Source organism: Molossus molossus, unplaced genomic scaffold (genome assembly GCF_014108415.1).
Source record: "Molossus molossus isolate mMolMol1 unplaced genomic scaffold, mMolMol1.p scaffold_m16_p_9, whole genome shotgun sequence".
Classification (NCBI taxonomy): domain Eukaryota; kingdom Metazoa; phylum Chordata; class Mammalia; order Chiroptera; family Molossidae; genus Molossus; species Molossus molossus.
This window is the reverse complement of record NW_023425403.1, coordinates 69,853,169-69,874,765: the sequence shown is the minus strand read 5'-3', so window position 1 is coordinate 69,874,765 and position 21,597 is coordinate 69,853,169. Positions and strand designations below refer to the sequence as shown.

General features: G+C 35.1%; 1 protein-coding gene across 2 annotated transcripts in view; it reads right to left on the bottom strand.

The window, feature by feature from the left end:
• KLHL1 (kelch like family member 1) overlaps positions 1-21,597 on the bottom strand; it is a 370,204-nt gene that overhangs the window by 230,357 nt on the left and 118,250 nt on the right. For both annotated transcript variants that reach the window (XM_036250226.1, XM_036250227.1), the window contains one exon: positions 12,691-12,827. In XM_036250226.1, coding sequence (XP_036106119.1) covers positions 12,691-12,827 — 137 coding nt within the window. The remainder of the gene's footprint in view (positions 1-12,690; positions 12,828-21,597) is intronic.

Genomic DNA, 21,597 nt, shown 5'->3' with positions numbered 1-21,597 from the left:
CGTCCATACTACCCAAAGCAATCTATAGTATCAATTCAATCCCCATCAAAATACCAACGACATACTTCACAGAACTAGAACAAATACTTTAAAAGTTGATATGAAACCAAAAGAGACCCCGAATAGCCACACCAATCTTGAAAAAGAAGAAAAAGTTGGAGGGATCACATTCCCAGATTTCAGGTTGTACTACAAAGCTACTGTAATCAAAATAGCCTGTTACTGGTACAAGAACAGGCATATAGACCAGTAGAACAGAACAGAGAACCCAGAAATGGACCCAAGGCAATATGCTCAATTAATATTTGACAAAGGTGGCAAGAGCATACAATCGAGTAAAGAAAGACTCTTTAATGAATGGTGTTGGGAAAACTGGACAGCTACATGCAATAAAAATGAAACTAGACCATCAATTTACAGCATACACAAGAATAAACTCAAAATAGATAAAAGACTTAAATGTGACTCATGAATCCATAAAAATCATAAAACTAAATATTGGCAACAAAATTTCAGATATCATCCTCAGCAGAATTTTCACTGATACATCACCTAAAGCAAGAGAAACAAAGGAGAAAATGTACACATGGGACTACATCAAACTCAAAAGCTTCTGTACAGCACAAGATACTATCATCAAAATGGAAAGGCAACCCACTGTATAGGAGAGCATAATTGATATATCAGATAAGGTGTTAGTTTCCAATATATGTAGAGTGCTCATAAAACTCAACAAAAGGAAGACAAAGAACCCAATTAAAAATGGGCAGAGGAACTAAATAGACACTTCTCCAAACAGAACATACAAATGGCTAAGAGACATATGAAGAAATGCTCTATGTCACTAATCATCAGAGAGATGCAAATTAAAACAACAATGAGGTATCACCTCACACCTGTCAGAATGGCCACCATCAACAAGTCATCAAACAAGAAGTGTTGGCTAGGGTGTGGAGAAAAGGGGACTCTAGTACACTGCTTGTGGAAATGCAGACCGGTGCAGCCACTATGGAAAACAATATGGTATTACCTCAAAAAATTAAAAATTGAACTTCCATATGACCCAGTGATCCCACTTCTAGGAATATACCCTAAGAAGCCTGAAATAATAATCAGAAAGAATATATGTACCCCCATGTTCGTAGCAACACTATTTACAATAGCTAAGATCTGGAAACAGCCCAAATGTCCATCAGTAGACGAATGGATAAAAAAGCGGTGGTACATATACACAATGGAGTATTATGCAGCTGTAAGAAAGAAAGATCTCTTCTTTCAGACGATATGGAGGGACCTGGAAAGTATTATCCTAAGCAAAACAAGCCAAGCAGAGAAATATAAATTACCTATGATCTCACTTATTTGTGGAATATAACAAACATAACAGTCTGAAGAATAGGGTAGTCCCAGAGACGTGGATGTGGGGTACAGACTGACAATCCCCAGAAGAGGGAATTGGGGGGAGAGATAAACCACAGAACTTATGTGCATGTATGCATATTCAGTGGACATGGACAACAACACCCTGGGGACAGGGTGAGGTGGGAGGGGGAGAAGGGTAACAATGGGGGAAATGGAGAAACATCTGTTACATAAATAAATAAATAAATAATACTTCTGCAATGTGTTAGTATATCCACTTTTGGCATTTTAGTGAGGGTGGGTATAGTATATCATATGGTGTCTTAAAAATATTCAAATGTTCAAATCATTTTTCTCAGGCTTAGAAAATATTTTTCTTAGATGTTAGTGTAAAAAAACCTGTCTTTTTGTTAAGCAAGATATTTATATTTATTTTATAACAAATGCTTATGCTTCTTTCTTTGCTTTGATGACTGAGAAACTAAAACAAATTGGTATGTCATTTCTATGAATACAGGCAGAATCTGTAGACATTTACTTATGGTGCAAATCCTATCATGGGTGTTGTGGATCTGAATTGTAATGCTTTTTTTTAGGTCTTTTTTATTTGAATTTTAAAGCCTCATACACCTTGTATACTTAGTAAAAAACAAAGAACAAAGTCAAAATCTTGTGACTTTTGTAAATGATTTCATATTTTTCTTCCTTTATATTCTACTTCAATCAGGAAAATAGAGGAGCAGTGGAAAGGGATAAGTATAAGAGAATGTAACTTCTCACTGGACAGATTTTACAGCAAAGCATGGAGGAGCATGTTCTCGTAGAACTGGTTTGAATTGAAGTTATCTGCAAAGTTTCTTCATCTTGGGGTGCTTAAATATTTTATGCACTATCTTGGGTTGTTGTGATGTGGAAGAAAAGTCAGCAATTTTGTTATTTTAGTCTTCTTTGGGTGGGAGTTCTATCATCCTAACTGTGCATGTGGTTGGCCACTTCCTGTGCTCTCCAGGGCTTTGAAGTTGCCAGATTGTTTGGTTTCAGGGTTATTTTTTTTTGGGGGGGGGGTTAACAAATAATTTTTTTGAGCACTATCTTGGCATACAAGATATACTTCACAGGTTATCTTATTCCTTTTCTGCTAACATTATAGGTCATTTTCAGAGATTACCACTTTCACTTTCTGACTATAAGTTTTCATATTTTCCTTGAAATCTGCACTTCTAATAATCCATGTTCATAGTTAATATTTCTTAGACCCGATGAACTGTGTAATAGTTACAAAGTGTTATTGAGGGGTTATACATGTAATTCTCCAATATATATAAAATATTTTCCCAAAACACTACCCTAGCACATCTAACTATATATTACTAATATCTTATTATCCCTCATTTATATATTTTACTCTAAAGCCATTTTGTAAAACGCACATTTAAATTAAATAAATATAAAAATTGAGGTTTGTACTTGAGATCTTAATTGGTTTCCTTTAACTTAATTTGATTAATAAAAAGAATAGTTTGTCACAAAATAAAAATTGTTTTATTATAAAAGTTTTGGATTAGTTAAATTTACTACCTACTCAAAATTGCTCATTAAACATAAAGTAGATTAGCTCAGGAAAACACATGAAAATAATTAATGACCTACATTTTTAAGTATTGTTTTTATTTCGTAGACATGGATGTATCAGAAATGAAAATTTCACATATTAAACAAATGTAAAGCGATTTTTACAATTCTTCTTACAAGATTGACTTACACTACTATTCTTTAAAAATCCTTTATTGAATTTTATTATTCTGCGTCATCCTTTCCTCTCGCTACTTTTAAATATTTCTCCAGAGAAGAAGAAAAGATGGGGTGGGAAATATGTAACAGACTTGTGTGAATGCCATCTGGCTAGAATAGTCTGTCTGGTTAAGGAATGTGAGAGGAGAGCAATAGTAGCTACAATGAGCCCCAGAGGAACGTTTGAGCACACAGTTAAATGAGTCAGGGATCAAGGTGTTCTTTTAGGTCATCACGAATATGCAACTCACTTTTGGCTGAAATCTGTGTTCCTTGTTGGGTAGCCTTTCCCATCCTTTATCTGAGGCAGACAAAGAATTTAAAATTAAGTGCTGAGGATTCTCATTATAAATTTCTTTTCTCAAGCATGAAGGGGCAGTAAATTCAATAAAGATGGCAAACCAGGTAAAGTGGTAATTTATGGAAGTCTTAAGGGTTTAGTGACAAGGGTTGTTTTGTTTGCTTGTTTTTGTCTGTTTGCTTGTCTATAGTTGTTTTTCTCACATGCAATTAGCAAATAGTATCAGGCCTATTAAATTTTTTTATTTTTTATTTTTTATTTTTTGGGTAGTACCTACCCCTAGCAGAACCGAACCCGGGACTCTCTGGTCCGCAGGCCGACGTTCAACCGCTGAGGCCTATTAAATTTAAAATGAAAAGTACTTAGAACTACTTAGTATTTTAAAGGACGGTATTATTTAGAAACATAAAGTTGGTGTTTCAGTTTTCCAACTGCTTGATAAAGCTGAGTATTGTGAGTCATACCTGAGATGTTTGCAACACATATTAAAAATGTTAACTATTAAACATGTATGGTGTTTTTATTTAGAAAAAGCTAATAAAACAAAATTATGCTTAAAGTTGCAAAGTTATAAAATTGTACATATTCAAGTTAAGGATAATTTCAAATAGTGCTATGGTCAATTACAAATAAGTCTGCATTTAAGTAGCATCTGTATACTTTTCTCAGGTTATTCATGATTTGTATAAAAATAATTTAAAAAATATATTTTTTCTTTATTGATTTTAGAGAGAGAGGAAGGGAGAGGGAGAGAGATAGAAACATTGATGAGAGAGAACATCAATTGGCCGTCTCCTGCATGCCCCCCACTGCAGATTGGGCCCGTAACCTGGGCATGTGCCCTGACCGGGAATCGAACTGGTGACCTCTTGGTGAATGGGTTGACGCTCAACCACTGAGCCACACCAACCAGACTAAAAAATAATTTTAGGCAAAATTTATCTTTGATAGTAGTTGGTACTATGTCAATAGAAGATCACATTTTTCACTTAATGTGGCAATAATGTAAGTACATGTAATCAACATTACTTCTCATATTAATCAAACAGAAATTTGAGTAACTTTAAAGCTAATTGAAAGGACATTGAAAAGTCTTTGAGAAAATTTGACCTTAGTTTCACATTAGTAAAATTTTGTTAACTATTATGTTAAAATGTTTTTATTTCTATGTAAGACAATAAGATTTGATGAACTGCCCATCTCAGAATGTGGCTGGGTGGATCAAATTATTTTAAGATATACTAAAATAGTGATTGCAACACATGATAAAAACACACCTGAAATATATAAGGCAAAAAAATTATAATAAGGTGCTTAAATAAAATGTATCCCTAAAACATACAGTAAATCATCCATACGAATTACAAATCATATTGTAATACTGAACACTGAAACACACAATAAATTGCATTAAAATTTCATAAATGTTTGAGAACAAAGTGATTTTTTCCTTCCCAGTTCTCAATCTTTTTTTAAAAATAATTTTTATTTATTGAATATTAGAGTGAGAGGAAGGGAGGTACAGACATCGATGAAAGAGAGAAACACTGATTGGCTGCCTCTTACATGCTTCTACTAGGGATTGGGCCCACAACCTGGGCATGTGCCCTGACCGGAAATTGAACCAGCAACCTCTTGGTGCAGAGGTTGATGCTCAACCACTGAGCCACACCAGCCAGGCCCAGTTCTTAGTCTTCATATTTACTTTTTAATAACAAATTATGCAAAGAATTTGAAGAACTTATTAAAATACCTATTATGAATAATCATTACAATTGAGTGTTCACAATATGCTAAGCTTTATGCTAATTTTATTAGTTTAAATTACTTCTTAAAACAATACTCTCATTTAAACATTATTATTTTTCCTTTTCTATAGATGAATAATCTTAAGACTCTATAAAGTCAAATAATTTGACCAAGGTCTCAAACTACAAAATGGGGAGTCCAAGGAATATAATCAAAATATTTCATGAAAAGTACAAAATAAGTACATGCCAAGAAAAAATGTCCACAGTGAACACTGGGTTGCCCACAACATAATGAGCTTTGGCTGCATATCAGTCCTGGTGAAGGCTGAAGAAGTCCTTAGATATTTCTGAGATTAAATGCTATACACTATACTATACTGCCTCTCAAATATAACAGAATCAAGGGTATAGATATTTTGGGATAGGAGTGAAGGTAAAAAAATCCTGAGGAAATATAGCCAAATATAAGATTAATGTGCAAGAATATATACTGTATTCCCTGCACAGTTGGTATCATGGCATATGATTTAGTTTCTGCCTAATACCCAAAGCAGAGGAAAATGTAAACAATGATAAGACTAAGAGCAAAGAAGCAAAGTTGATTATAAGATGAGATTTGAGAGATTTTCTTTATGTGGAAACTCAGGAAGTAAATGTGAGTTACAGTGTAGAGAAACATAACTCCTCCTCTATAGCTAGTAAATGTTAAATTTCACATAGCTATTTATTTTTAGTTTATCTATGAAACCCCATAACAAAAAGCCAAAATGCAGTTCAGTAACAAAAAAAGTTGTACAGTATTCACAAAATATGCATTATTTTGTATTATTAGATACAATAATTTTTCCAAGATTGGTTTTCAATTATTCAGTATTGAACACACACATGCCCACACGCACACACACACACACACACACATAAAATTTCTTGGTAAAATAGTGGAAAGGCATTGATATGATGGCAATATACAACAAAATATTTTATTTTTATTATTTTTACTTTTGTCCTTACTGAATATATAAGTAATTTTACATCCTATGAAAATTATTAAATCAGCCCAGCCAGTGTGGCTCAGTGAATTGAACGTCATCCCATGGACTGAGAGGACCTGGTTCAATTCTTGGTCAGGGTGTTGCAGTCTCAATCCCCAGTAGGGGGCGTGCAGGAGGCAGCTGATGGATGTTTCTCTCCCACATTAATGTTTCCATCTCTCTCTCTAAAAAAATCAATAAAAACATTAAAAAATTTATTAAATTAGTATTTATATAATGTGTAGAAATGATATATATAAAACAAATTGAGAACAGAATTTTCTCATTTAGTAAAAGCCCTAAGTTTAAAACTAATATTCTGCTAATGTGCTTATATAATTCATGTTACTTGAAATAAACCAGTAATAAAAATGATACAATAATTTATTTTTAATTACAATAAAAATTTCTGAAGAGAGTTTAGAATATTCAGTCAAGGCTGAATATATTGATGCACACTTTCAATATTAAAGCAGAACATGAAACATCTCAGCTCCTGTGTGTATGTATTTATTTCACTCAAATGTTTGGCAGTAAGCAGAAGCTTTCTTAACATTCCCTAGCATGTACTAACTCTTTAATTAACTTCAGTAGTACACAGACATTCATTTTTTTTAAACAAGGAAGTTAATGCTTTCAGTGTGATTAAAGGGTTGCTATTTGGCGGTTTAATTGTCTACCCCTCTTCTTAATACCACTTTTATGGACAGCTTCCTTTATTTAAACCTGGTCCTTATTAGTTCTCTACAGGACCCGACACCTAGCTAGTAACCCTGCCAACCCATCTCCCATGTTTGTTCCAACTCTGTTGCCTTCTGCATCAATGAACACGGTATATTTTTAAGTGTGTCAGGATAGTAGGACTACATAAGAGCTGAGTCAGAAGGAAATGTTTATCAGCTCAAAGACAACTTTAAAATACAGATAATCCTTTCAAATATATTAAATTTCCTCTTTTATTTTCACAATGTAATCATCAATTTTAGGCTAGAGCTAAAATGCATGCAGACACAAAATCAGTATAGTAGCCCTCAAAATTTGATTCAGTCTATTCTAATGAGAAAATATTAGACTGCATACATCAAAACTATGTTTATAACCCACCCCCTGCAAAAAAACAACAACAAAAAAACAAGCAATAGCTGTTTTAAACACTAAATTGAAAAGTCCCTTAAAGGCTGAGAATGTGTGTAATCAGCATATTGTTTTCCAGAGCCCATCATAGGACAGGGCACATAGCAGACCTGTAGTAAAACTTGAGAGGCATTCAGTGCATTCACAGGACATGGACTATTAGCCACTAACATGTTTGTAAATTGTCAGGCACCATTGCTTCTTGCAGGCAAGTAGTGTTCAGTTGTGAGGAGGCATGAACCTAAGCTGAAGTGATCCACTGTATACAATACAGGAGTCAATTCGATTTAAGCTACTCAAACTATTTTGTGAGCAATGCAGTCTTCGTCACTTCAAAGAACGCCATCATAACACATACTATACAAAAGGGCATTGATTCAGTAAAGTACCATTCAGTTTGTGTTAGGACATTTTATTCTAGTAATAGATTCAATATCTCACTATTGATCTTTGTCAGGTTACTTTATCTCACTAAGTGGGCTGCTTAAGAACTCCAGAGTATCTTTAGCACTGAAAAAATAATTGTCTGTGCCTTCATATTAATTCAAAAGACACCAGCAAAGTTCTGATCTATCTCATGTTGGTTTGTCAATGTTTATTTGACATATTAAATATGTAAATTCTCAAAAAATGTTTTTCAAGAAAAATATTTATTTGTAAAATGTATAATGTTCAGGATGGAATTTCTAAAGTAATTTGGAAATTGAATGATAAGAAACTATAAACATATAAATATAATTTTCTCCTCTGACTCCCTGCTTCTGAGATGTTCTGTAGAATAATTGCAGAACAACATAAACTTCATTGTTCCAAATCATAGGCTTTAGCAGTTAAAACAAATATTATTCAGGTATTTCTTTCTGATTGAGTAAAATTACAGAACAGAGGCTCCTAACATGTAGGAAAATGTTTAAAACTTTGTTAAGTTCATTTAAAACTATACAACCGAGAATGCCATGCAATGGATCGTGACACATAGATCTTACTGCTTTTGAAAATGAAACTTCTGAGCTTTATTTTACTATGTCCTGCTCTAATAATTTTATTTATTGTCAATTTGTTTAAAGGTCTATGTCATTCTAATCTGTATTCATCCAGACTTAATTTATAGTTTATCAATATGATAGTTTATCATATTGAGTGAAGAGAGTCACACTATGGACTCTCACACACAATAAAGCTGTGGTGACGTCAGGAAGGTACTTGTCCATCAGTCACACTTGGCAACAGGTCACTGACTAAAATGGGCATGGCCACTTTAAGTGAGTGAAATTTGGTATATTTAATCCTCTGAAAAAGGGAGTTTCCTATCTCAGGCTCTTGGTGATATTGGCTTTCTTGGGACCCTTGTTGCAGGGAGCACGCTCTCTTGGCTCCCTGTGCTCACCCACGTGGCCCATGGCCAAATTGACCCCACACACAATGGACTAATAGCCTGATGCTGAACTGCACCCAGCTGCAGCATGCAGTGGAAATGCTGGACATTGGCTTTGCTTCTAGCTCTACTGAAACCCCAGCTACACTTTTTCTATAACTGGAATGGGGCTTTGGAAACTCAGGAATGTAATTCCACAAAAATAAAAATTACTCACCTCCCTGTGCAAGTCTCAGAAAATTATCTGTCTTCAGGTATCATAAGGATCCCCCCAACATCATCCTGGGGGGAAAAAGATACCCCAACTTTCCTGATAATCAAAGGACACTACAGCAGATTCCCAAGTAGCATCATTTCATTCAACATAGTTGTTTTTGTTTTGTTTTGTTTTTTAATTTTGATGAGATGCTATAGGAAGTTAATTCTTGTTTATATCAATTAGCTTATGCTAGAGTTGGTTTCATTATACATTGTTTCACTTAAAGTTACAGAATTATCAGCATTGTTAAGTGAGGGAGGACTTACTGTATTTTACAGTACATTCTGTTGCTTAAATGGGCCTTTGCTCTCTATGAATGGCTCTCATTACACTCAGATTTGCTACAAAAAAATCTATGAAAATACTCAATGGGAAGTTTTAAAAGAAGAAATGAAGTTACTTAAAATCTAATCAAACATTTCCAAAAGTGATATGAACTTAGAAATACAATTATTTCCAACACCAGTGTAAATTTTTCTTTTTTGCATTCCTGAGCTTTTACATTGTGTGAAAAAAGCTAAATGAAATTCTTTAAAAGATGATTCATCTTTAAATAAAAGATGATTAAACTCTATAATATTGAAGCTTATATCAGTCAAAAATTCATTCTAATCTACTTTATTCATTGTATCTTTTTCTTAATTTCTAAGTGAATGAAATAATTAGTTACATACGGTTTTCAAACTACAAACTTTTCAGATCTGATAGATATTGTTTCTTCAAAATCATTTTGAAGCACTCTCATTTCTCTCTATTGAACACATTACTTTAACAGCTAATAGTTAACTATTAATTCTTGACATTGATCCTCCTTAGTTTTTTCAAAGCCTCTCAAACTCAGAACTTAAGAAAATATTCCAAATCTGACCCTTTATTATCTTACTGCTAATTCATTTTTCCCCTTTTCTGTGATACATTTATTTTTAGTTTTCTGCAGATAGTCTTAGAGATCAGCTAGCAAGCTAGCTAAGTAGGCACATCTACAAATAACTCCTATTCTTTCAATACTATTGCTCACTCCATCTCTTCTATTGTGATTGTTGCATAGCAGGTAGCAACAGACAGGTATAGATTTTATGTTATACCTAAAATTCCCCTAATACTACTTGTACATTATTTTCTCATAGTGCATATCTATAAACTAACAATTGGAAAGTTAGCAATCACCAGGAGACAGACATATCAGAGCAAAGGCCAAAGTGGCAGTGGCAACTAAACGGCAGCTTTGTATCCCCTCTGCCCTTTAAAAAGCAGAATCAAATCTAGGTCATTACATTCAGCAGGGAGCTTTGAAACTCCGTCCAACTTTGTGCTGCATGATGATGAGTGTCTTTTGACCTAGTTTTGCGCATGAAAAATGCCAGGCTGCCAGGCAATGGAGGCTGTAAGTGTTGGATCTATGCCTTTCTGTTGCTAGAAGGAGTCTTCAAATGTTTCAGGATTTGTTTCTTTCCAAGAAAAAATAAGGTGGTGTGGTTTGCTATCTCTTCACAGGGAGGCCACGATCTTTTACTACTACTTCAGGTCATATGCAAATTGTAATTGACCAAGATGGTCAATTTCCTTGCTTCAAGTTGTAAAACTACCTTCTGTCACAAAGGTAGGAGAAACATTACTTTTCCTTCAGATAGGCAAATTAGCAAACACAGATGGCCTGTGCTGTCTCTCACCTGAGCACTTAAAAATCTTCCCCCTGCCTTTTGTTTCAGCAGAATTATTATTACATTATTTTTTAAATAAATGTATTGGGATGATATTGGTTAATAAAATTATATAGGTGTAAGTGTACAATTCTATAACACTCATCTGTATATTGCATTGTGTGCCCATTGCCCAAAGTCAAATCTGCTTCCGTCATCATTTATTTCACCCATTTTACCACTTACTTACCCCATTCCCCACTTCCCTCTGGTAACTACCATACTGTTGTCTGTGCCTATGGGTTTTGGTTTGTTTGTTTTTGTTTGTTCATTTATATCTCTCACTTTTGTATCCCACATAGGAGTGGAATGTGGTTCTTGACTTTTTCTGTCTGCCTTAATTTGCTTAGCGTGATAAGTAAACACTGAATTCTGGTCTCTCTCCTGGATTGCAACAGCTTTCAGTAAAGACTTGCTTACCTGTTTAATTTTGTCCAGGACAAAATTTGCTTTGACCAAAAATAGTTTTAAAATCACTGAGGCTGCCCTGGCCAGTTTGGCTCAGCGGTTAGACCATTGGCCTGCTGTCTAGAGAGACCTGATTTAGTTCCCGCTAGGGGCGTGTACTTTGGTTGCAGTTTGTCCCCAGCCCTGGTTGGTCGTGTGGGTGTCCCTTTCACGTCGATGTTTCTCTCTCTCTCTCTCTCTCTCCCCCCCCTCCACTCTATCTTAACAAAAAATGGAAAAATGTCCTCAGGTAAAGATAAAAAAAAAAAAAAATTACTGAGGCTGGAAAATGTCTAAATCTTCTATCACATTGCTGCTTTGAGATTCACCACCTAAAACACGTGCATCCTTCTTTTCAAAGAGGCTTCATTTACTGAGTGTTATATTGGTATTAGAAAGCTTCTCCCTATGATAAGCCAGATCCTCAAAGAAGATAGATTCCCACTCGTTCCAAGGTCTTTTGCTTTTAGAGGCTGATCTTCAAACACCATCTATTGTTTTCCTGTTACCAGAAATACTGAAAAATGCATCTCTTTAAACAAGGAAGATGCTTTGATAATTAGGTCCTAGCCTATCTTTTTTTTTTTTTTTTACTATTTAATGATCAGGAGGTCAGGCAAAATGAACCACACACCATTCTTTAAAAAATATATATACTTTCATTCTATCTTCCTTCGCTGCTATCACAAGATTTTATTATAATGTCTCCTCTTATCTCATGAGTCTTGAAAAACTATTAAAATGTTTTAAATGAATGTGATCCCTGATAATGTTCTAAACAGCAGGTTTTATGCCTTCTAACTTTCTCTTAATATTTCACATTATATTCTATTTATTCCCTTGTCTCTTTTTTTCCCACTTGGACCGAGGGCTCTGGAGGGCAAAGATACGGCTTATTCATTAGTTTATTTTCCAGAGATAGAACTAATACTTGCACATTCAGCAGCATTCAACAAATGTTTGCTAAACCAGCAAAATTATGTTTACTAAATATAATAAGGTACAAAGGCCAATAGAAAATGTCAATACAGAGGATCAGAGAGAAACAATAGCTTTTAAATGTAGTCATGTTCACAATTCTATGTGTTTTCATTGTCCACTTCAAGAAAGCTATTTATAGAGTTCACATTAAATGTTCTGAGAGGATTTTAACATTAAATAACACATTCCAAAAAAAAAAAGGAGTTATTTGAACACATCCATTTCAAAATGAAAGAAAATTAGAACCCATTTTCCCTCCTAATGTTTTAAATATGGTCATAAATTCTTATTTGATAATTAATAACCTCTCTGCTCCTCTTTCAAGATCATCTATCTGCTATTTTTTTATAAGCCAGTTTAAATCCTTTGTGGACGGAATTTAGTATATCTAAACATTCATATGCATATGTAATTTAGGTGACAATAGAAAAAATAATCTAATTTTTCTCTGTTATTCTTTCAAATAGAAAACGATGAAGGATACAACTCATATTTTTCTTTACCGAAATTCTAAAATCCAGATGACATCAATGTGAAGCTATACATTTTTTACTGTACCTGTATATGCAAATTGGACAAGATCCCAGAGGGCATTGGGATCTATGCCTTCCATCTTGATTTCCTCTTGCTTGGCCTCACAAACATCACTTGTAAACATGGCAGCAAAATAGTCTGAGACTGAGCTCAGAACAAGCCTGAAAGAGTCAAAGGATCTAATTTAGGCCATGAATATAAAGCATCAAAACACTAAGTGTCAACAACAAGGGAATACAGAATAATATATCTATGTATTCATCTGTCTGTTCATCTTTCTATCTATTACAGTCTTTTGTTTTTGTTTTTCTTTATTGATTTTAGAGAGAGAGGAAAGGAGAGGGAGAGGGAGATAGAAACATCGATGAGAGAGAACTTAGACCAGCCGCCTCCTACATGCCCCGCACTGGGGATTAGGCCCACAACCCTGACAGGGAATTGAACTGGCGACCTCTTCAACCACTGAGCCACACTGGCTTGGCATTATTCTTCATATAAAGTTTAAATATATATATATATATATATATATATATATATATATATATAAAACATATATATACATATACATATATGTTTTTTTATATATATTTATTTATTCTCACTCGAGGACATTTTTTTTTGTTAGATAGAGTGAGAGGGAGAGAGAAAGAGAGAGAAACAGCGACATGAAAGGGACACAGTGAGTGGCTGCCTCCCGCATGGCACTGGTTGGGTCAGGGCCGGAGACAAACTGCAACCGAAGTACGTGCCCTTAGTGGGAACCGAACCCAGGTCTCTCTGGACCGCAGGCTGATGCTCTAACCGCTGAGCCAAACCGGCCAGGGCTCTTCATATTAAGTTTAAAGTAAGTTTGTTAAGTTTGTCAAATAAGTCAAATATAATTTTAATTAAAAACGCAGTACATTTCTGATTTTATTTGTGAATGGTTGGTATATTTACTATATGAAGTCATCTAATGCAAAAGTATATATATCTTTTCATGTATTCAGAATTTTTTGTCTAATTTATATTCAAATTTTAAAGTTTTTCCTAAAAATTGTCTTGTGTACTTTTGGTTGATTCCTACATACTGTACAGTTTTGTTAGTATTATTACTGTACAGTTTAGTAACTTTCTAAAAATTCCATTTTCCTGGGGTTTTTTTGTTGGTTTAGAATTTATTAGTCAAAACTTTTAAAGATGCATCTTTTATATGACACATTTATTGATTATCTCACTAGGTTTTTTGAATTTGATATATTTTTTCCCCTTTAAGTAGATGAGTATATCATCTGCAAATAATCTCATTTTAACCCGTTTCTGTTCATTTTCTATTCTTTTGCTTTCCTTCAAACCTCATCCAGGACCTCTAGTTCTGTGTTAAACAGTAGCTGTGTCAGGAAAGAAAACCTGTGTTTTTCTCTGTCCTAAAAGGAGCACATCTAAAGCTTCTCCTTTCAGTGGGATACTTGCTAAATGTGTTGGTATATAAGCTTTATAAAGTCAGGGAAATCCCTTTAATTTTTAGTTCTGCTAAGCACTTTTATAATAGATGGGTGTTAAAATTCATTAAAGGCCTTTTTTCCTGAATCAAAATTATCTTTAAGACTTTTCTATTTATAGTCATAAGGAAAATTAGCCTATAATTTTCTTTTCTTATATTTCCTTATCTGACTCTATAATCAAGATTGTACAAGGCTCAGCAAATGAGCTGGCCACTTCAGTTCTTTTTAATTTTGCATAATAACTTATAGAAAAAATCAATTTTAAAAAATTACTTTTTTTCTTTATTGATTTTTAGAGAGAGAGGAAGGCAGAGAGAGAGAGAGAGATAGAAACATTGATGAGAGAGAACATTGATTGGCCGCCTCTTGCATGCTCCACACTGGGGATTGGGCCCACAACCTGGGCATGTACCCTGACCAGGAATTGAACCAATGACCTCTTGGTGCATGGGTCGACGCTCAACCACTGGGCCACACTGGCCGAGCAAAAACAATTTTTTCTTTAAGTTGTTCTGGACCTTACCTGAAAAAAAATATTGGCTTGGCTATTTCAGGAAAAGATGACATATCAATACCATTTCAACTACTGAATAAGACACAAGACATTATTTATGTGAGCTGTTTCTTCTTCATCAATTTTTTGCATTGTATATTTTTTAAGAATATATCCAGAATTTATTAATGTATATTGTTTGTAACTTTATTAATGTATATTGTTTGTAAAATATGTTTGGGCTTAGTTTTACCAATTTATATTTCTTTTTATTATGTTTTCTCTGCTTTAGTTTTTGCATTGCCTTTTTTTTCAGTCATTAACAATTTCACTACATCTTTTTCTTGTGTGAATGTGTGTTTATTTCTCTTGAGTAAAAATCTGATGTTTTTCTGAAAAAAGCCAGATATTAAACATTTTAGGGATTGAGAGTATGCATATAGTCTGTCACATATTTTCCTTTTTTATTTAACTAAAAATGCAAAATAAATTTTACCTTCTGATCCACACAAAACAAGAAGCATACTAGATTTGACCCCTATATTGCTGACTTGGTCTAGAGATTACACTTTTGATCTTTAGTTAATAATGTTCTATCATTAAATATAATCAATTACACTTTTTATGAATATGGTAAGAACCTTACAATATTATAATTCTGCTTACTCTCTCCACTCAGTCAAGAATATTTTAAAAGAATAATATAAATATATATACATATATATTTCCTATGAAAGAAAAATTTCTCTTATTTTCTTTTTTCTGGGGCTCTTTATTAATTTCTGGAGAAGCAGATTTCAATCTGGTAATGACCAAAGAAATGTCTTATAAAATATCTTATAAAAGTTATTTTCACTTGGTAAAGGATTTTAGATAGAGATAATTTATTTTTTTGAGGGGTGGAAATAGAAAAATAATATTCTATTATGTTCTGGACTCCACTGTTACCAATAGAAAATCGGCTTTTCTTCATATAATTGTTATCCTGATTTACTATGTTTTTTTTTTTTCTCTAATTATTTAAAATTGTATTCTCTTTATCTGAGTGTTTTAGCAGTTTAACTTGATGATCCTATATGTGGTTACTCGGTATTTATTTTTCTTAGGATTTCCTGAGCTTTCTGGAGCAATGCATAGATATTTTCATTAACATTCAGAAAATGATCTGCAAATAATTTCTATTTCTTTTTTTTTCCCCACTCAATTCACTCTGTATCTCTTTCTGGAAACTCAATTGCATAAGTATGTCAATAATTGACAGTACCTCACGGGTTGTTGAGTCTCAGTTCATTTTTCTCTTCACTTTCTTTTATTCTGTATCATGGTAGATTATTTCTAGTGACTTGAATTTTCCTAAATATCTATTCATATTTTCATTTCCTTTTTCAGTACATTCATCTTTTCCTACAGATATTTAAAGTTATTTTTCATAGTCGTTTTAAAGCCTTTTGCTGATAAGTGTAACACCTGGATCATCTCTGAGTTAATTTCCATGACTGAATTTGTTCTTGACAATGGATTATATTCTCCTTCTTGGCCTCATGTATCATAAATTCCAGTTGTATAATAGACATTGTACCAAAAAATAAATAAATAAAATGAGTCTAAGAAGAAAGCATCACTCTAGTTATTTTATTTTATTTTTTTGTTGTTGTTGATTTTTAGAGAAAGAGGGAAGGAGAGAGAGGGAGAAACATTGATGTGAGATAGAAACATGGATTGGCTGCCTCCTCCACGCCCCCAACTGGGGATCAAACCTGCAGCCCAGGCATGTGCCCTGACTGGTAGTCGAACTGGGACCTCTCAGTCCATGGGTCAACACTCAATCCACTGGGCCACACTAGCCAGACTTCAGGCTCTTTTATTGTTTTGTTTTGTCAGCTTTTTAATAGCTTTTAAAAATAAAATAAAATAAAAAAACAGTATAAACATTTCATTTTTTTCTGGTGATTGTCATTTTAATGGGAATGATGATTTTTCATGTGCTTTAAAATTCTAAGTGTAAATATAAATCTAAGTAACATTGAGTAAAACACTTAACAATATATTATAATTCTAAACAGCCTTGGCCGGTTTGTCTCAGCAGTTAGAGCATCAGCCCATGGACCAAAGAGTCGTGGTTTTGATTCCGGTCAAGTGCACATACCTCGGTTGCAGTTCAGTCCCAGGCCCGGGTTGGGGTCATGCAGAAGGCAACCCATCGATGTGTCTCTCTCTGCCACTCTGTCTGACAATTGAAAAACGGAAAAATATTGTCGGGTTAGAATTAAAAAAAAAAAAAAGTACTTGCCCTTGCCAGTGTAGCTCAGTTATGTAAAGTGTCCTCTCATGCACCAAAGGTTCATGGGTTCAATTCCTAGTCAGGGCACATGCCTGGATTTTGGGTTTGATCCCCAGTGGGGGCATGGGCGACAACCAATCAATTCTTCTCTCTCTCCCGCTCTCTCTCTCCCTTACTTTCTCTCCAAAATCAATTAAAAAAACCATAATCTTGGGTGCAGATTAGACCAAAAAAAAAAAAAAAGAGAACTGCAATAAAAGTGCACTATATTTAAGATGTTTATTTTTTACAGTTATTTGAATTAAAATTCTGAAAATTCTTTCTGTGTAGAGGAAATTAGTACATTCTTGAGAATTATCAGGAAAAGATTACTCACTAATGGAAAACATAATTACAAATATAGAAAGGCAAAAGACTAAGAAACAAAAACCTTATGATGTCATAATATTAAAAAAAAGATAGAAACACTTATTTTTTGTGTACATGTATAAGGTATACCTGTGAGTGTACATTCAGGGCCCCTTTAATAAAGAAAAGACAAGAGTTCTAGAACAGAAAAAAAGGCAAACCTGAAACACCTTTTATTCCAGAAAGCAGTAAAACACTAAAAAAATGATGGTCATATGTCAAAAGAACTAAATGTGATGCTTTCATCTGTAAACTAAACAACTTAAGCGTAAACTCTGGATGTACTTTTCTTTCTAAAAACATTGTAAGGAAAAGGAGAGAAAGAAAGGTCAATATAAGGCATTATTATCTAAAAGTCTGTATGCTTTCCAATCAGGAAAAAATCTTTTAAAATTATTTATTTTGTAATTTTATCTACTATAAATTTTATTTTTATATGTCAAGGGCATAGTGTAAGTTCACTTCCACAAAGAGAGATAGTCTTTATGTTCTTTCAAAATACACTTTATGCATTTAAGAAGTACTTAATGGAATCTTTGATATTATCTATTCTATTAATATTAATGCCTAGGGTGGTAACATATTTATCAGTTCATGACATTTATTTGAGTAGTTAGTAACTAAACATGTCGACACTTTATATTCTCAAAGAATAACAAAATAATTAAGACACAGTTATTTTCAAATATTTACTATATATCAATCAGATAAATCAGTGTCAATCAGTTTTATCAAAAGAACTAAATATAACATTGTATGAGAAATGTAATAAACCAGAAGGATTTATACCTTTCCTAGCACATAAGAACTATATTGAGATAAAATAAACCATTTTAAAATTACACTTATAGTCCTTTTTTAAAATTTACTTATTTATTTTGGTTGTCAAATGAGATACATATATATTTTATCCTCACCCGAGGACATTTTTTCATTTTTTTGTTCAGCTAGAGTGGAAGGGAATGAGAGGAAGAGAGAGAGAAACATCGATATGAAAGGGACACATCGAGTGGCCACCACCTGCATGACCCAACCAGGGCGGGGACAAACTGCAACCAAGGCACATGCCCTTAGCGGGACCGAACCCCGGTCTCTTGGGACTGCAGGCTGACACTCTAACCACTGAGTCAAACCTGCCAGGGCTAAAGTCTTGATCTACAACAGGGCCACATCCATATAAAAAAAATATTATGAGACCTAGAGAATTCTGTATTAAATAATTACATAAAATCTTCTACATAAACTGTAACATATGAACCACTGCTAACTCAGTAAGGGAAGTGCAGAAAACTTTATAATGCATTTAGATTCAGTGAACATAAAATTTTCATTAGATTTTAGAAGAGGGATGTAATGAATAACAGGAAGTAATATCTTTATATGTGCATATGTAGCTTCTATTAATGCAGAGAAAGCAGAAGCCAAAAATGCACATATAAGTGGATAAATGCAGCCACTCTGGAAAAGCTCTTATTGAGGTCACCACAAATGTATTTCCTTCTAAATCTATTAAACTTTTTACGTCCACTCCGATTTATTGTGGCGTCTGACGTTGTCGGCCTCCCACTCGGTCTTTAAATCTCCATTTGAGCTAAGGCTCTGCCAACTTTCTTATCTCAGCTCACCTCTGAGTCACTGACTGCTCTTCCTACTCGTCCTCTGACCCTTCCATTGCTCCCGGTTTTGAATCAGGCTTCTAAATATTTGCCTGAAAACTCACTGTTTTGGAATCATTCTCAAACATGGCCTTAATTATCACTGATATGGCAGTTTTAAATCTAGTCTTGTGTCGGGAATCCTATAGAAACTTCTCATCAGGTAGCCCAGTAGCATGTCAGTATGCCCTAAACTAGATCCAAGTCTCCCCTGTGAGGTTTTCTTTCTTTTTTATTTCTCAGATTCTAGTTGGTGTACCACCAGTATATTGAATTTTCTTTTTTTTTTTTTTTTTATCCTCACCCGAGGACATTTTTCCATTTTTTGTACAGATAGAGTGGGAGGGAGGGAGAGGAAGAGAGAGAGAGAGAGAGAGAAACATCGACATGAAAGGGACACATCGAGTGGCCGCCAACCGCACGACCAACCAGGGCCGGGGACAAACTGCAACCGAGGTACATGCCCTTAGCGGGAACCGAACCCGGGTCTCTCTGGACCGCAGGCCGATGCTCCAACCGCTGAGCCAAACCGGCCAGGGTAGTATATTGAATTTTCAAAGTAGATACTATAAAATTATTATTTATGCCTCCTCCTCCTTCATTACTTATACCAAATAAGACACAAAATCCATCTTTCTTTTTGTCCTGGACTTGTGTCTGCCCTGCCCAGACCCGGTCTGCGAGGCACAGGTTCTCCATTGTTAGCACCTCACTGCTCCTAGCGACCCTTTCTCAAGAATCACACCTGGCCGGGCAGGAGCAGCTGCTGTGAGTTATGTGTTCCTGCTCCTCTTACCTCCCGCCTCCTCACCACTCCTCACCTGAGGGGGGGCCCAATGGTAGTGATTAACAGAACCCAGGTGTGTAAAATACTGCCCCTTTACCTTTGAGTATGACTAACTCTGCAGCAAGTCACACGACAGAGCTTCTTGGTTGTTAAAGGAAAGCGAGGCTCCATTTGAGACCACATCCCTTGTCCACTCCTTCCTCTGCCCTGTCCCTCTTTCCCTTCTGCTGAGAACACTCCTTAAACACACCCTTGCAAACCTGAGTTCCGGTCTCCTTGTCTGCTCCCAGGAAATCTGCCTTATGACACTGTTCTTCAAAATATTTCTCCGTTTATCTCTTTCTTGGTATTTACATATTCCTCATTTCATGCCTAGATGAACTCTAACAGCTTCCGAGAACATAAAACTAGTTTTTATAGTGCTCATCTTTTCAGCATTTTCTGAACCTGAACCGTTTTCCGGAGCTATCTTTGTAAATTATGACAGGCAGAGTATTGTAGTTGTTAATGCATTACTTGTGCTGCCAGACTGCTGGGTCTGAATTCAATTTTCACCACCTATTAATTAAATGATGAATGTCTTAATATCTTCATTTTTTAGTTTTCGATTTCTTAGGAAATAGCCTGAGAGCTTGGGAGTCCAGCCTGAAGTTTGTTCTGCTGAAGAAGATAGGGCGCTGGGGTAAGCCGAGAGCCTGCATCTGTGGGACCTGGACCAGTCCAGTCTGTAGGGGCCTGGGGACCCAAGAGCTGGCCTGGGTCAAAGGCCAGGGTCTGTGGTAGTTAATCTGGTCGGGCCTAGTCAGGAAACTGGGTCTGCAGGAGGTTGCCTGCCTTCAAGGTTTCAGGGGACCTACTGGGAAGCTGGGGCCACAGGAGCCTCCCTGGGTTCTGGGAGGATGCCAGCCCTTGGATGTGCTGGGAGCCTGGGGCCACGCGTGGGTGCTGCCTGGAGCTGTGGGAATTGCCTTTGGCCAATGAAGCCCCCCCCCCTTTTTTTCCTGAAGTTGGTACAGAGCTCTTATAAACCATCAAGTTAATTGAGATTGCTAGGTAAACGTTGCATTTAATAAAATAGAAAAAGTGCGTTATTCCTCAATCATCAAAGATTACGTTTATAGCCCTGGCCGGTTTGGCTCAGCAGCGGTTAGAGAGTCAACCCAAGGTCCAGAGAGACCCGGGTTCGGTTCTCGCTAAGGGCACGTACCTGGGTTGCAGTTTGTCCCCGGCCCTGGTTGGGTCATGCGGGAGGCAGCCACTCGATGTGTCCCTTTCACGTCGATGTTTCTCTCTCTCTCTCTCTCTCTCTCTCTCTCTCTCTCTCTCTCTCTCTCCCCCCCTCGCTATCTGAACAACAACAACAAAAAAGATTACGTTTATAACTAAGGTTTCTCTCAGTACAGAGAAACAGAACTGCTTGCCTACCCTTGAGTATTAATATCTAACTTACTTATCAAGTAATGTTTTTAATCTATGTAATGTTTAAAGTGTTTCTAAATATATCATTTCAATTACTACTTTTGATCTCAATTATTTTCATGATATGAGTGCTCAGTAAAGAACATTAAAATAATATATATGTTCTTGACATAGTTAAGTGTAATATTAAATGTGGACACAAAATGAAAACAGAGCATGGTGCTTAATGTAAAGCTCAGTGTTTTGGTCTGTAGATCATGATCTTTTATGTCCTCACATTTTTCATTTGTTTTTATTTGATCAGGAATTATTGCATGCTCATTCTAAAGAGTTCAAACAATGTATGCTTATACATTTTTAAAACATGTTAATCTCTCCCTTATACTGCCTACAAGCCCTACTCT